Source organism: Pseudopipra pipra, chromosome 6 (assembly GCF_036250125.1).
Source record: "Pseudopipra pipra isolate bDixPip1 chromosome 6, bDixPip1.hap1, whole genome shotgun sequence".
Taxonomy (NCBI): Eukaryota; Metazoa; Chordata; class Aves; order Passeriformes; family Pipridae; genus Pseudopipra; species Pseudopipra pipra.
The window spans coordinates 23,269,271-23,286,915 of record NC_087554.1 but is presented as its reverse complement, the minus strand read 5'-3'; the positions used below and the strand labels follow the sequence as shown (position 1 = coordinate 23,286,915).

Genomic DNA, 17,645 nt, shown 5'->3' with positions numbered 1-17,645 from the left:
CTCAGAAGACTTTATACTATTATGAATTAGACAGTATTTAGTTATTTCTCAAAAATGGTAACAATTTGGGGTTAAAAAAATTGCTTAATTGGTTTAGGACCCTTGGCAATATCACACAATCAAGTTCAACACACCTAAAACTGGCTGGCTCAATCTTTTCTCTGTAACCAGTGCAGGAAAAAAATCGGGTCATTCAGAGAGACATTTAGAGCTCTGGTACCTTAAAATACTTCCTAGACAATTCGTTCTCCTCTTATTAAGGGAGCATGAGAGGATAGAGTAAGTGACTAGCTGTAGGCCATGATCCTTTTTCCCCTTAAAGCTATGTCTTCAGTAAAAACCTGAGATCCTCTCATTTTTCCCAGGGAGGCATGAAGGTTTGAAATGAGAACAAACAAAATGTAGGCTATGTTTTTCCAAAATAATTAATGTGTTTCAGACTATGAAAAAAGTGAGAGAGATGTACTCTGGAAAGTTGGGTCACTTTTGAGGTGGAAAGTGCAATTCCCTGAAACCGGAGGTAAACTCTTCAGAAATTGCAACCTGAAAGTAAAAATTAGTTTCTTGTCTCCATACATAGACTATGGAGACAAGTCCTTTAAATCAACAGAATACTGGTAAAATAATGCTAACTTGCCAAAAACTGAAAAGTTTTCAGATTTATTTTCATGTTTTATAGAATATCAGCTTAAAAGCACCTTCCAAATTCAATCTAAGCTGGTCGTGTTGCATCTGTTTGTCAACATAGGCCTATCCAAGAAAGGGCTCAGAACATCAGTGTGTCAGTTCCAAAGCTAAAAACATGGGGATTAGCAAGGAATTGCACCTTCGGGGGTGCCTGATCACTTCAGAAAAAGACTAATCCATAATTCAACATTGGGGTTACCTGAACCTCAAATCAGAAGAACCTCTACAAAGGAAAAAGAGGAATGAGCAGTGGAACAATGCAGGGCACATACTGTTGTTTCCAGTTAGCTGAAGCTTGCTTCTAATGTAACAAGACAACATTCTTTTAATATTATTTATGAATATTCATTCCATCTTTCAACTCTTGTTTCTGAGTTATGCATGATTCTCAACTAAAGCCCTGAAAATACTAAATTCATCTATTTAACTTATACAAATTATATGAGTGGCTTACAGAGGAATATTTCTTAATTACAACACACTTCTGCAGGATAAGAAAACAAAACAATAATTTGTATCATTACAGTAAAATATTTTAAGACAGAAATTCTAGACAGACATTTCATGGTGCTGGTTTTTATTGTAATTCAGCCTCAAAAATTATCTTTTCAAAAGTGAAGCAGCAAGTGGATTTAATCATTTGGCTCAATATTCTCTACTATAGTAATTTCAGTCATGAAACAACAAAATTTGCCTGCTTCAGACACAATGGAGAGTGAAAATTAAATTTTTCCATTATCCAGATTTCTTTTTTTCCCCTTTTTCTTTTTGAAGCTGCCGATTCATAAGGGGACAGGGGTCAGAGTTCAAAATGCTAGTCTTACCCTTCAGATACCAGCCACTTGGGAGTAACTCACTTCTACTGGCTCTCAGTTTTACTGCTGTAGACTACTTGATGACTCTTAAGAGTTAAGGGTAAAGGAAAATGTTAATGCAATCTCAGATATTAAGCTTCTTGCACTGCAGCTTTCCTCAGATTCTCCTCTTTGGTGCTTTCAAAAGAATCACTGACATAATTACAGTAACCCATATGCACAACAACACATACTGTGCATATATGAGAATAGTTCTTTAACAGACATGCCTCAAAGTTAATATTTTCACTCTTGCTTCCATACTTTCAAACAATTGTGGGAGTTTGGGGGGTTTTCTTGGTTTTAGATGTTGTGTTGGTTTTTTGGTTTTGCTTTGGTGGTTTTAAGGTTTTTATGTTCTGTTATGAAGAACCTTATTATGCTTAAATATATGACATAAAAGATGGTATTTTTAATAGAAGAGTTCTCATTCTCTCTCATGAAATGGTAACATTATATATAGTTTTGAAATCTTGCATTATCTTTACCCTTAAAATACGGATTTCCGCTATTCCTTGTCCCAGTGATAGTAACTTAGTTCTAAAAATAGCAAGAACACATAAACTTGAATAGATAAAAATATCACTGAGCACTGGTGTTCTCCCCTCCCTGTATATATTTCTGCACTTCAAACTTGCTTCTTTGATTAATGAGTATGTCAACTTAACAACTCTGTCACAGAAGGCAACATTGCACCAGCCAGGAAACCTGACTTACTGCCCTGGCACCCTACAAATCCGTGGCCAAAATACACTTCAGTTATGGAGCCAACAGATACCACCACTATTAGCAGCAAGGAAACACCCCATTTTCAGCTGTGGCTGGGAATACTGTTGCAAAGCACAGAGACAGAGCCAGCAAAGAGAGGAGCAGGATGAGAAGGAAAAAAAAAAAAAAGGCATTTACAGCTTTAGAAACATGTGATGTAAAAAGGGCTACCATTTTCTGAATTCCCTTTGCTTCCAAAGAGCTTTCAGTCGTGTCTTCCTATTTACAGGCAAATGACATCTGTTGACACCACAGAAATAACACAGCTGAAAAAAAGTAATACACCTGAAAAAGAGTAATACAGATCCTCCTGTGGCTTTCAGATAGTCATTATCTACATAATCATCAATAATGATGTAATGACACAAAAATAGGCCACTCTCTTCCCTCCAGTTTCCAGGAGTTTACATGGCTCCCTAATTACTCCACTTTCACCAGGCTGTTACTGTGAAGGAAGGGGCAGACACACCTAACCTGAGGAGTAGTCAAAATTACTTGGATCTGTATCATCTTTATTATGATGTTTGTCCTTTGCACTCTCCCTGTTAACATGAAACCAGACCTACAGTAAGCTAGACTTACACTATCACTGATTCAATGGCAGCCTAAAAAATAATAGAAGACAAATTCATGTATGTAATGGCAGGGAACATTCAACTACTGTATGACCAGAAGTTGGGGGTGGGAGGACATTTTAGCGACGTTTCTTGACAAGTGATGGACAGCTCCTGAAACTGAAAGCAATAGGTTTCTAGTCCTAGGGGTATTGCCTTCAAATATGTCTATGTTCTCAGGGTAGATCAGTTTTCCCTGCTGCAGGCATCCTGCTGAGAGGTGAGGTCCCAAGCAAAACACAGGAATCTGACTGCAAGCCTTTGAGGTGGCAGGAGCCAAGGGAGGTTCAAAGACAAGGCTGGCTGGTGGGCAGCACCTCTGAGTATTGCAGAGGTTAGAGGTTAGTAAAGCAGGAGCCACTGGCCAATAAAACAGTGTTTGGAGAGCCCAATCTACAGATAAATTGGGGATCTGTTTACACCTTTCCCAGCTTTCTGAGTTACACACAGTGATGCTTCCCACTGTGATCTTGTCCTCTGTCCACCAGCATCTCCCTTCCTTGGCAGCTGCCCTGCTCTCTGCTGGCTGGCTTTATAACATGCCTCAAGGATGCTTGGAAACTTTTAATCAGCATCCAGCATCAAAAATAAATAAATAAAAGCACAACCGCTTTTATTTGTGTCAACTGCTGCAACAAGATCTGGCTTGTTTGAGATTTCCCATGACTGCTGTACTAATGCTGGGAGAATAGAAGCTTAAATTCCCTTGATTAGAGAAACTAAACACAAAGCAAGCCCAGTGCCAATCACACACATGAAAGGACAGCTTTCTAAAGGGAAAAAAAAATCTAGGTAGGGTTACCACCATATTATAGCAGTCAAAAATCAGCAAATACCTCAATTTCAGAGCTTAAGCTCTATACCAGGAAGAACTTGCCCTTTTGATGAAGACATGTCTTGCTCATGTTTCCTGTAAGCTATATAGCTCTGTTTTATACAAACACAAACATAATACACATACCCCCATACACACAGTTCTCAACACTGGACAACTTTAACGACAGACATTACTGCCAGCATTGCCTGAACACAAATACATCTTGCTGACTTCTGGAAGGATAAAAGTGAAGGACAGCAGTCATGAGGTTTTTTCCATATCTACTTGAAAAATTCCATTTAGAACATGGTGCTACTTTTTTCCTCTGCACTTTAAAAATAACTGATCTTAGCTCAAGCTATTTAAAAATACTTCATCCTTCATGGCTCAAACTGCACATGACTGCATGGCGATCTGATGAAATAGGTAAGGTGATTATTAATCATTGGTTGTGATAATACTATGTGGTAGTCACACTGCAATGGAACAGGGTTGAAAATAATTTTACATGAACAAAACAGTTGATAAACATCAACAAGAGTTATTTATTTCTTCTCAGCAAACATGTGAAACACCATGATATCCTTTACTGCATGAAATTGAATTTTGTAAAAAAAGATAATTAATCTCAAAGATAAATATTAAGGCTTATTACATAAATCCTTGCTACCCAAAAAAAGATGGAAAGTACTAAGCAGCATTTGCATATTTATTATGTATTCATCATTTGCTTCACCTGAACAATTAAAAATGTGAGGAAGGAGTTGTTTTCCCTCTCCCCTTGATACATTCTGGCTATTACACATAGGCAGCAACAGACCAGAAAGAAAATCAGCGGTGAGAGGAAGAGTGCAGAGCCTGGGCTGGTGCTGCTAACTTACTGAAACATTTCAGACAGTTGGTTCATGGTCACGTTTAACCTAATCACTAGATTCAGGATCAGGAAAGTTTCTCCCAATGCCTCAACAGGCACCACTGATATTTTTTGCCTTTGTTTGCTACAGTGTTGGGAAGCATATTTATGATAGACTCACTGTGTGAGAGAAAAGAGATGAAATATTCTGTGGACCCCCTGGGACCAGAATTCCACTACCACTTGAATCTGGTTGCAGGAAACTGGATTTCTTAATCTTAACCATAATCTAACAACTTCTATCCATGATTCCCTACTTCATCCTTAGTATCCTGGAATATGCACACCCTCTGTAGTCCTCCTCTCCAGAGCATCTGTACAGATTTAAGTCACCGGGATAGAGTATGTATTGAAAGACAACTAATGCCAGGTGCCATTTTAATTTCTAAAGAGCATTCAGAACTGTTGCTAATGAAAAAAAGAAAGGAAAAAATTTAAAAAGGAGCAAAAGGGAAAGGAAGAAGCCAACCCCTAGATACAAATTACACCATTGGCAAGCCAAAGGGAATTACAATATATTCTTAAACAGCCCTCTATTCAATTCATAACAAAGATACATAATTTTCCCACATACAGGAATCTAAGAAACTATTGGATATATCTGCATAATTTACAAACAAAGATTAAAGGAAAAGCTGTCTAAAGATTACCTGGCAGCAGATTGTTTCTACAGAACATGTAAAACCTTTCTAATTTAAAAGACAAATGTTCCTACTGTGTTGTAAGATATATTTGATTTAGTCATTAAAACATGATCCAGGACTTCCAAATTCCATTATTAATCTTATTATTTGGCCTTGTACAAGTTAATTTATGTATCTATCTACTCATCAGTAAAATGGATACAAGACCAAGGCGTATTTACTACCACTACTGAATATACTCACATGCAAATTACTACAGCATTTCAGTGTACTTATGCTATACAGATAAATGCTGAAGTTGTAACAATTTCAATAATGAAAGGGGCTAAGTGGAGCAAGGGGACTTGATAAATGTGATGTGGTACACACTAAGCAGCAGCAGAGGGAAAGCAGAGAGAAACAAAGGGAGTGGAACACTAGGAGATATGCTTAATCATCCATTTGTCTGCAGCTAACTGCTTCATGTGCATGACAGAATATTTTCAAATATTTTTTCTAAAACTATATGCCTTTCCAATTTTTGAATCATCTGGGTTTATTTGTAGTCTATCCAAGCTGTGTATAGCAACCTGAAAAGTGTAAGTAGTAAAAATTCACTGTGCAACAAGATGCAAACTCTTAAAATACAGACTCTTAAAATCTAATCTTAAAAACAAACAAGAAAATTGTCTTAAAATAGCATAATTTCCCTCTTACAGTTAAGTTTCACCTTTTGTTGTTTAGAAGCTGCCAATGTAGATACAAAAGCAGCCCAACTGTGTCCTATAAAAATTATTCATTGAGGTGCTGATTGGTCTCAAATTCTGTAGTTCTTTCTCAGAGATGCCATGAAGACAGTTTTCTTCATTCTGAAGAGCAACAAGGCAGGAGAGACAATAAGAAAAAAATCTAGGATAAGGATACTCTCTGCAACAAATGAAGGGAGTGGAGAGCAATGAAAGTCTCATATATAAATGCCAAGGATTCTACAACTCCCATGGCGATCCTGGCAGTAAGCCAGGAAAAAGTTTTCTCTTTCCTTTGCTGTTTGCAGCAACAAATCTTTCCTCTGGGGGAGGGGTGAGAGGGCTGGAACTAACTTCACTGCATCTGATAAGATGGCAAATTGTCCAGGCCTGACATTTATGGGGGACCCAGAGCTCCACTGAAGCACTCTGGGAGGATTAAGGCAGGGTTAGCCTCTGCAGTCGCGCTCCTTAAAATGCTACAAATGGCAGACAGATGAAAGTTTGCCTAAATTTGATAATGATGAGTCTAAGGAACCCTGAGACAGAAGCTGTCCCCTGTCAGGGAAAGAACTGCAGCTGTAAGTTTAATATTCTCATTAAAAGGACTTGTAAAAATCTAACTATGCTCAAAGAGCTTCCAGTGTCCAGATATTGAAATGAATTTCTGTTTAATTGGTTAACAAGAACTAAATCCCATCTCTTTTATGTAAGTTGCACCACCCACAGAAAAACTCCACCACCCATTTGCTTTAACTCTATCCAAAACCATTTCACTGCAAGAATGGGATGTTTCACACGCTGGCAGTGATTGCCCGGAGCCAGCAGAAAGGCTCATATAGCTGTCAGCAAGCTGATAAGAGCTGAAATTACTCTACAGAACTCTCTTTAAAGAGGAGCCAAAGAAGCACATTAAATGAAAAGGAGGAGGGGTCAGAAAAGCCAGCCACTCATGTTATTTTAACGTGGCACTAAAATAAGTCATTGATTTATGCATATGTCTTCAGCTCTGTTTGACCTGGAGTCTGAACTTTTCTTAAGGTCAGGGCTGAGGCACATGGGACATGCACTACAAAAACCACAACAGCTTGTCCAGGTATTCTGACTGTGGGAACAAACATTGCAAACTATATGTTTTCTATTCACATTTTTTACACTGAATTTACACTCCTTTTTAGTTTTTAATTGTCCACGTGGGCTGAAAACACAACAGGTTGTGAGTATCTAAAACTTTAATTCATGAAAAGCAAGAATGCTGCATGGCCACTATTTGAGAAAGTACCTTGTGGGGCTTCAGGAAAGTGAATTACCCATTCATCCAAAGGAGGAAACTATACATCACAGTCAATATTCTACCACTGAAGTGTTTGGCAGCCAGCAAAGTCAAGACGCACTTTGAAAACCATTGATGATCTGACAAGGTTATTCCACAAGGCATTATAATACCAAGGTCTTCTGTAAACCCAAGTCCTGAAGTTGCATTACTGTGCCTGCACCAGGTCTGACCAAATGGCCTTCTGCTCCCATATTCTCTCTGACAATGCTCTGACAAGCAGGTACCTTAGGAACTCCCCTCCCACAGACACAGCAGGCATAAGCCACCACTTCCATAAAGTACTCTACAGCTTTTGGAACTCCGCAATGCAAGAACTCCTGAGGCAGAGGATATATCTTTGCTTTCATCTCTGACAGATTTTCCTTCTCTGGATTTCTTCATTCTGCCTTTATGTCAATAAAACCCCTTCACTCTCACAAAATGATGACGCAGTGATCTCACAGACTATCTACTAGTTCTATGAGAAGATCATCTCCTTTTTAAATTTTTTAGACCACATTCCCAGTAATACAAGTCTTATGAAACATGAAAAGAAATCATATCAAACATTGTAGAGTCATATCCATTCACTTTTTTTCATTACATTCTTATAGTTCTGTACTACATTTTTGCTTCACCTCATCGCCAATTGGTCATTCTCAAGCTGAAGAGTGTTAGGCTATTTAATTACTCTTCTCTTGAAACTTTTGATCGTCCTTGTTCTGTAATATCCTTTTTAAGATGGGAGAGCCATAACTACAAACTGTATTCATGGTGCAGACATACAGTAGATTTACATGGTGGCGTAGTATTTTCCATCTTGTTCCCTACCTTTTTTCTAAAAATTCTTGATTCTTTTGGTTTTGGTTTGTTGGGATTTTTTTATTAAAACTGACCATGGAATTTATACTTTCACGTAACTACTTATTACAGCTCCAAGAATTCTTTCCTAAGTGATTGTAGCTACTTGAGAGGCCATAACTGCCTATGAGAAGGCTGTTTTAAATTGCTTGTATACCCCTTTCTTTGTATACTGAATTTAATTTGTCACTTTATCATTTGGTCATGCTGCATCTGAATTTCTGTGGCCTAAGGTGTGCCAGTTGCAAATAAAACCTTTCCCAAAGCAGATTATTCATAATGGGTAAATGCAAGTGGTTTTCTGTGACTATTAACTCGAGCTGCAAATTTTCCCTTAAAAAGCCATGTTGTTCTGGGATGCTTACCTTCTACACAGCTACATAGCTTTATGGAGTTTCTTATCTCCAACACCTCCATTTCTCTGTAAGTTTGGTTGAAATTGAGCAGTAACAGATATTAGAAGAGAAATCAGCATGCACATTTGTATGTGATCATACCCTTGTTTCCCTAGGAAACCAGGATGGAAAGAATTCCCATGCTCAAGAACACTCGCTCTTCATTCTTGTACCATCAGAGCACACAAAGTCACCCAGTCTTCCAGAACAGATATTAATTCAGAAGTTTTATTTTTGGGAGATGGGGAGTATTATAAATTCAAAAAGGAATAGGCACACAAAGCCTTCTTTTGAAAGTAAACTCCTTACCTCAAATCTGTTCAGTGAGAAAGAAAGCCTAACTAAACAGAGGAATAACTCTTCTATTCCCACTACACAGTACTTCCATATTTTGATCCTATGCCTTAATGAGTCTAGTTCCATTGAAAGTATACTTCTAAGTATGTTGCTATTAAATGAGGAAAACTATTTACAAGATGCTTGTATATTCAGGTAGACTGAGTCATCTCACAAAAACAGGAGGAAAAAGGCACAGAGGCTGAGATGCAAGCTGAGGAAAATGTTCATATCAGTTAGAGACATTTATATATCAACTACACTGCTGAAACATGTTTCCAGAGACTTAACAGGCTTTCAAACCAAAACTTATTTCACACTTCAGGAGCAAGACAAAATTTCAGATTTTACTCTCTATCATACAGGTCTACTACATTTACTTCTATTTCTTGCCCCTCCACTTCTAGAACTTCGCTGTTACCTGGGTGCTGGTTAGAGGTGCAGAGAAAATGAAAGCATAAAGTCTGCTGCAGCAGAAGCTGTGTAGCTGAGCTGCTTATCAGCTTGCCTCTGGGCACTTCTGCCAGTGTTTCAGACTCCATGTGGAACTATTTGTGAAAGAGGGATAGTTCAAGGAAGCTTCAAAGAAAATGAGAATGACAACATTACTGTAGAAAACAGACAAGACAGCAATCCCAGAGATACGTAAGTTTCATCCAGACTGCTATTAATTTTAGCAGGTCAACTTGCAGAGACTGGTTTTGATGGTCAAAATGTTGCAGCTTTTAACAGCCATCACATGCTAGTCTCCAATTTTCAGAAACATAGGCTGTACATGTAGTATTGAAAATATGTAACAATTTTTTACAACAGCGTAGACTAGGCTACAAGCAGAGAAACTATTCCCTTCCATGAAGAAAGATAGGAAATTGAACCAGGAATTGTTGAGAGCAAAATTTTCTGCAAGTTTGAACAATAAAAGCATAAGTTAATGCAGCTAATTCCCAGAGATCTCAGTGCAATCAGGTATAATGCAGGACAGTAGAATTAATTCTGAATTCCCACACTCTTTCCCAGTGTATACCATGTACTATCGGATAAAACAACTGAGCAAAACGAAATTGTGTTATAGGAAATCACAGCTCAGATCGTATCAGTCACAAATCCTATTAGATGATGTCTCCATAACTAAAACACCTGTATTTAATCCTCTTCATGACAGTATTGTGTGATGCCCACGATAGGTGTACAAACTATAAGAAAATACTTTCAAATATGGGTTCTTATATAATTTAAATGTAATGACTTCTCTTTAAGAGCTTTCCTCTCTTCTCCAGCAGATGTATGGCTAGAAGTATCTCCAAAAAAAAAAGCAAAAATATAAGCGTAGAGAAAATTTTACACATTAAAAGCAGACAATCTACTTCAACTTGAAAAAAATTACACATATGTTTGTGTATGTATATATGTTTCTGTCTACATTTTAACCTTGATGGATGATCTCCAGAAAATCAATTGTAATAAAAGACTGCAAAAAGATTACCTAGTCCACAAAGAAAATTGGCAAGCTAACATTTACAATAATATTTGTTTTAAGTATGGTGTTTTCCAACTAAGGATAAGAATTATGTCACGAGACAACATTGAAACCAATGTAATCAGACAGCAAGGCTTCAATTCCACAAAGGTTGTCAGACGTAGAAAGTCTGTTAGGTATGATGAATGCATGCTTCAACCCACTAAAAACCAGGAGAAATTTAGAGCAAAGATTTGTTCTAGAGATAGGATGATCTCAACCATACACATCAACTGATCTCAACCCTATATGTCAACTGGATTTTTAATTTAGTGAAAAAGTACATTAATTGGTAGGTGCTTGCACAACATACTTCACAAGTCTTTATCAAAAATTTATAGTCTCCCCCAGTGAAATTCTTTTGTGCAATAAAACCAGTTTTTGAAATAAAACCTAAATACAACCTAACCACAAAGGAAACCATGAGAAGCTGTAAGACAATTTTCATACCAATTTTAATAAAAGCTCTTTGCAAAGATCACATTTGCCCCATTTTAACATCAGTTGCAAACCCATCTTTTTATAACTGTTATATCAAACTCCAAGTGTTCCACAATGTGAAAACAAGAAAGAACATAACTATTGTGATCTAACTATCTATGTTTCCATCTCAATAAGAGCAATGCTCAGTGAAAACTAGAGTGGGACTGGAAAAAAACAAACATACCAAAAGACCAGTGTCAGTCATTCCTTTTCACTTGACAAAAAACAAGCATCAAAATACTGTATATCAAGTGTTATTAGCCCTTGAAGTTGAAGGAGCAAAAAAAGGGGCTTAAATATTATTGAGAAATAGGGGTTACTTGCAAAACCAGAATATTTTAAAGCTTTTGTTGCCCTTCCATGGCTAAGTAGCATGAAAAACTGCTATAGATCACATCTGAAAACATGTATAAATCACTCCAGTTCTTTTGCAGATTCATTCTATAAATGGCTATTAGTTGTTTCATTTCAGTAATTCCTTGCCCAAGAAACAAAATAGAGTACTTGTGATGAATTCATGTTGTTTCTGAACTATCCTTTAGCACCAGCCTCCTCAAGAAATTCATTCCAACTTCAAATTCTCTCTTCTATCATTTCAGGCTTATTATGCAAATCTTTATTCATTCATCCCTGTACATTGCTGCTGAAGTGAAGACACTGAAAAAATCTGAGATGATGTTTTGTCTAGCCAGAAAGTCCTAGGATACTTTCCCAAACCATTTAAACTGAAAACCAGAGAGTAAAGTGTGCAACTGCTCCCTACTGTGAGACTGAGGAGGAGGAAGGAAACAAAAATTTGTAGCACAGGTGTAGTATTAGTGCATATTTATCAATGAGGAAAAGTAATTAGGTTACTGGTAATCCACACAGTATCAGTCACCAAGATCTCTTCACCACGTTAGACAGCTAGAACACAGAACCATGTATCAGCAATGGAATTTCACTGGGATTTCGCCTTGTAAATAAGGCTGACAGGATGTGAAATGTATGGATTGCATGTTTAAATATTCTTAATATGCAGACAGAAATAAATTCATAAAGACAAGAGAAAGGCAGACCTTATGATTTTATCCTATTACTTTTACTATCAAAACACACAACTATATCCTTAACAAAAGCAAGAAGATGTGAGAGGAAGCTTTAGAAAAACCTACTTCAGTCAACAGAATCACATTTTCCAATGATGTTCAGGGATGCTACAAACCCAATGACAATGACTACTGCAAACCATCCAAGAAAACTCACTCCAGACAGAGACTATTATTAGTATTATTATTGGAGCATTATTAGTATTAAAATATCTTCTATTTTAACTTAATTTTATTGGAGTTACAGATAACATAAGTAATTTATGCATCATCCAAATTTAGGGAGTTATTGTTGGTTTGTTTCATTGTGAATGTTTAAGGGGTTTGCTTGCTTGTTTTCATTTCATTTGCTTGTTTTTTACAGACTGTAGTTGTTTCCTGATTTTATATTTTGAAATTAGTGTTTAAGCTGCCCATAACATCAAGTGCATTCTCCATAGATGGAGAACACTATCCTGAAATGATGATTTTATGTTTTTAGTAAAATGGACAACAAGAAAAGTAATTCACACTTTAACAGATGACTAATGTCAGTTTTTAAACTTTATCATGCAAAACTCCCTAGTGTTAACATCTCTAAAGCAAAATTGCATCTCTAGGAGCTGTAATGCCAAGGCCACTTTATCACCTGTGTTTCTGGTGGCATGTCTTGCTGCCAGCAGGCTCCACCAAAACGGTTCATTTGTGTGAAGACACTAAAGAGAAAGGAGACCCCTGACGGCTGCTGTGGTATTTGCACACTCTCTGTACACAGAATGAAGTTGGCAACAGAATTCAAGTGTGAAAGACATTTACTTCTTAATTTGAGAGTCTATTTTCTCTACACGTATCAGTATTAACATACATCATGCAACTTTTAGCACTGCCTAAGTAGAAGTAACTAGAGTGTTTTAGGCTACACCCTGAAAAACCATGTCTTGGCTCACTTTTTACAAGGACCACACAGAAGATGACTTTGTCACTAAGGTTGGGTAAGGGAATTTCAGAAACATGACTTCACAATTCTTGCAGAAATTTGACTGCAGAAATTCCATGCATCTTTAAAAGTCACCTGAGATCAGACAGTTAACTTTTTCCTTTCGTACCTCGCTCTTACTTCCTCTATGTTTTTCCTGATGAGGAACTGAGGCGATAATAAGAGTATCTTCCTACCTTGCAACAATATATGCTCAGGTACAATAAGATGTCAAGGATGAAATATCCTAGATACAAGTGTACCATATACGTTAATATCTTCTTTGCTGGCCTGAAAATATAATCTATATATTCCAATCACCAAAGGAACAATGTGCTTGAATCCTAGCCCCTAATCTGACAGCAAAACTTCACAGTTTGTGAAAATTCTCATATGGCTAAACGTCCTCATTGCTGAGCTTGCTCTTTCTGTGTAAGGTCTAGAATTAGAGCAACCTATGATGATAGTGTCCATAATAACAAGGCCAATAAACAGGAATTAGCATCAATTGGAGTTGGAGTAAACTAGGAGACATTTCCTGTATACCCAGCTGACACAGGCTTCATTCACAAGTTTGGACAGTTCACGGTCTCTGCTCTTCTCTTATTTTACCAAATAAGTAAAACATCCCTCTCAGAGGAATGATATTTAAAACCTCTTGGACTTAATGCTTCTCTCGCATTCTAAGCAATTAAAACTTACTACAAACCAAAGCTTCTTTTGAGATAAAGACAAGACTCTCGAACTTCTTTGATGCAATTTAAATACCATGTAGAAAAAAGAAACAAATATACACTTATTTCAAAAGAAATATGTTAATAGATGTGAGTAGACAGTACATTCAAATTCAAGGAGAGTTTCTGTCCTGTTGGAAAATTATGGTGAATGCAGATGTTTAGCATAAGGAAAGAATAGGGTCAAATAATCAAAATATTAACATGAGAGTACAGTGGATGTTTCTGCATTCCAACAGCTTTCAGAGCAAGGCCGGTATATGAACCTACACTCCAACTGTAAATAAAAGGAAAATAATTTTAACACATTACATTATTTTACCTGTCTTTGCATTTCTTCAATCTGTCGCTGGGGGATACTTTGCAGAATACTATACATTTCAGGCATCTTTTCTTCAGGGATGACAACAGAGGCCCTATAAGCAAAAAACAGGAAACAAATGGCAAGAGGAGAAGAAAGAAATTCTACACTAAAAGATGTCAACTGCTTCTCTAACCCCGAATGTTTTACTATTTTAATAAGACATATTCAAAAGACATGAGCAGAAAGAAGCAGTCTTCTGTCAGTGTAATGAATTACTCTGTAGCAGTTCCTCCACACCACCAGCCAGTTTGCCCACAGATAGTGTCGCCAAAGTCTGTAGACTGATCTGTCCAGACAATCTAATAACTGGAAGGGACAGAGACCCAGAAATCCTGAATTCTCATCTTTGGATTGCTACTGAGTTGCTGTCAGCAGAGATTTTTGGATTGACAAAACAGTAATAGCATATGCAGTGTAAAACTAGTAATTTTTACACATACTATCCCAAGATCACATAACTGGGCATAGGGCACGCATAGAAAAATAATCCAAGCTCCTTACACAGTGTACTCAGCTACAAAATAAGTATACCTTTCCATCTCAGATCAATTTGGGAATCATGATGCAATATAGAGAATTTACATTTCTCTGATGCAATCTTTAGTAAATACTTTTAAGAGCCTGAATGGAGACCAGTTCTCATTGAATTCAAGCACAAGATAATAAAGCAAAACTGTTTCAGAAAAAATATGACTGGCTACAGGATAATCAAATGCTCTGTTATATCTGTCTCATTTATTTTCCTCTCCTATTTTTGATACACAATATATCAAGGGTAAATACTGTGTGTATCTTACTCTGTTTTCTACTCCATGTAGCCCCCAGTACACTTCACTTATCACACAGATTTTACTCAAATCACTGCAGGTAATGAAGTATCGAATGCAGCAGTATGATATACAACAGTGAGGGTACAGACCTCTTCCAGTCCAGAACCTCAGAGAAAGGTAAAATGTAGGAGTCAGCAATGATGACTGGGACGCAGCCAGCTTGAAGAACATCACTCAGCACAGCCTGCCCCAGGCGGGCTCCACGTAGAACAACACAGAATGTAGACTCCTGTCAACAAAAGCATCCAACACACAAATGAGGAAAAAAAAAGAAATGTCAGATTTGCATTGTGTGTGTATGTATATATGCATTATGTTTTCCTGTTCTTCCCCTCATAAAAAAAACAAGTCAAAAGGAAAACTGTCTTGCTCTGTGCAACCAATATATTCTGTATTATTAGCTAATTAAAAATAATTATACAACTAATAATAAAAAAATCATAAGTAGAGGGATGAAAAATCAGCTAGTGGGTCAATTCTATTTATTTTAATGGCCAAACTGCAAGAATTCTAATTGAGAGAACTCAAAGAGAAAAATAAGTTTAAAACATTTTGAAACTGTGGCATAACGAGATGAGCAACAATTAGTATGAACTCACTTGAGTACAAACTGTACAAAGCCAACTTAATTTTCTTCTGTTATAAGGTAATGTAGTTCTATGGATAGCAGGGAAGTGACGGACTTCATATCTCAATTTTAAAATTCATTTGACATTTTTGATAGCATTTTCAGAGACAAAGTAAGAAATCTGGGGCTAGATAAGGTCCTCATAGGCTTTACAGTTACATAAATTACAGTCAGAAAACTCCAGTAAAGAAGTTAGCAGTGGCTCACAAGTAAAAACAGTGATGAACCAAGTAATCTATCCTAAGTACAACAGCATTCAATGTGTCTTTTAGTTAACTGAGTAGCAGAATTAAGACCACACTTATTAGATCTGACGACACCTATGATTTTGTAGGATTAGCTGGTATTAAGGATAGCAGGATTAGACTTTGACATTATAGGGATAAATCAGCTAAAAAATACCGATACGTGTAGGATTCAACACTTAGATAGAAATAACAAACTGCACAAACATAAAGCATGAAGTAACTGGCTAGGATTTGCACTTTGCAGAAGAGGACATTAACTACAAAAGAAAAGGTAAAGAAAGGATATCCAAGTGATAGCAATGTTGTACTGTTGAAAAAACAAACCAATCCACCCCTAGTAGTATTACAACACAAAAAGAAGAACAATTCGCAAAACCTGAATGATTCACTCACTCTTCTCAGTAACTAAAGACCTCAGACAGAGCAGTGTTCAGTCTTGGGCAAAGCACTTACAGTGGTAGGCAAAGGATGGCTACTTACCTTGTAAGTATGATCTACAAGGAAGAATTGACTACATCAATACTACTTATTCTGAAGGGGTGAGGACAGGAAGAAGGGAGCTTCAAAGACAAAAAAAGTTGTTGCAAAAAGGAAGAACATAATCCACCTACTCACATCCATGACACACAAGACAAAATGCCATGAGTTTAAACTGCAGCAGAGAAGACTTCTTGACTATGCCACACTCACCTGTATATAGGGACTTTAGTTCTCACTGCCACTGAGGAATCTTGCTACAGATTCAAGATTGCAAAATAAATGCTAGTAGAGTTCGGCTACACAACAAGGAAAAATCCTAAGTCAGTACTATCCCTAAGTTTAAGAAAGAAAAATTTTAAAGTTGATACAGGGGCTCCCACAGATAAGAAAACATCTTTCCAGCTTGTGTTCCGTGGCCTGAAGAAAAGGAGCCAGAAGCCTCAGTAGGGCAGCAAAACATCAAAATGGAACTAGGAAATACAAGGGGGTTTGCTGGCTCTTCACTTGTTTCCTACTGCAATCAGAAGACCTATGTTCATACCCATAGACTACTAAAAGCCTCAAAAATCTCATCTAAGAGAAGACTGCAAACGGGAAGCATTAACAACACAGAAGCCCAAGAGCCTGTCTAGTAGGAAGTATGTAAAGGCAGTGCTGGAAAGGATGAACCGTGATCAAAGCCCCCCTTTCCCCACTCTTAGACAGGTAGAGAAGGAAAAGAAGGGTGTGGGGAATGGAAGGAGCTGAAAGAATGAACAAGCATTTTAACCATTGACTCACTAGATCACACAGCAGCAGGTGGAAGAGAATCTAGTAAGGTCTGGGAGAGAAAAAAAAAGCACAGATGTGGACACACATGCTCATCTGCCCAGATAACCATTTTTCCTGTCTAGACAAAGGTTACTATAAATATATCTCCTCACATCACTGCTGTTATCAGCCAGACATTCCAAAGGGAAATGCAGGGCTCTACAAAGGAAAGTATTTTAACAATCTCGGCATGCGCCAGCTCTCTTCTGAGTTACAAAATCATACATAGCAAGATATAGATTCCCTGACTTGCTGTCTTTTAGCAATCCAGTTTGTATTTAAAGAAATAAAGCAAACAAGTTTGTTTTTTTTCTTTACTCCAAGTTTAGGACTCCGGGTGACCCCTTTCCTCCATCTCCTCCTCCACCACGAGGAATTTTAAACATATTTCCTATAAAACATAACAGGGGGGGTGGAAACTTTGCCTTCTCTCAGCTTGTTTGTTATTTTTCCATCATTTGCTGAAGTTCAAAGACGGATTATATGCTGGTGGCCACAGACAGAGCACAGTGGCCTATGGCATAACTCGCTTTACCACACTGCATGCCGAAACACCTCTCTGTTAGTGAATTGCCAAGAG

The 17,645-nt window shown here is 37.4% G+C and overlaps 1 protein-coding gene across 1 annotated transcript in view; it reads right to left on the bottom strand.

Annotated features, from left to right (window-relative positions):
* The window catches only part of EXT2 (exostosin glycosyltransferase 2), a 75,736-nt gene that overhangs the window by 45,151 nt on the left and 12,940 nt on the right, over window positions 1-17,645 (bottom strand). The window contains exons 6-7 of the mRNA XM_064657810.1: window positions 14,989-15,128; window positions 14,028-14,121 (exon numbers count right to left, since the gene is read on the bottom strand). Of these exons, the coding sequence (XP_064513880.1) occupies window positions 14,028-14,121; window positions 14,989-15,128 (234 nt within the window). The remainder of the gene's footprint in view (window positions 1-14,027; window positions 14,122-14,988; window positions 15,129-17,645) is intronic.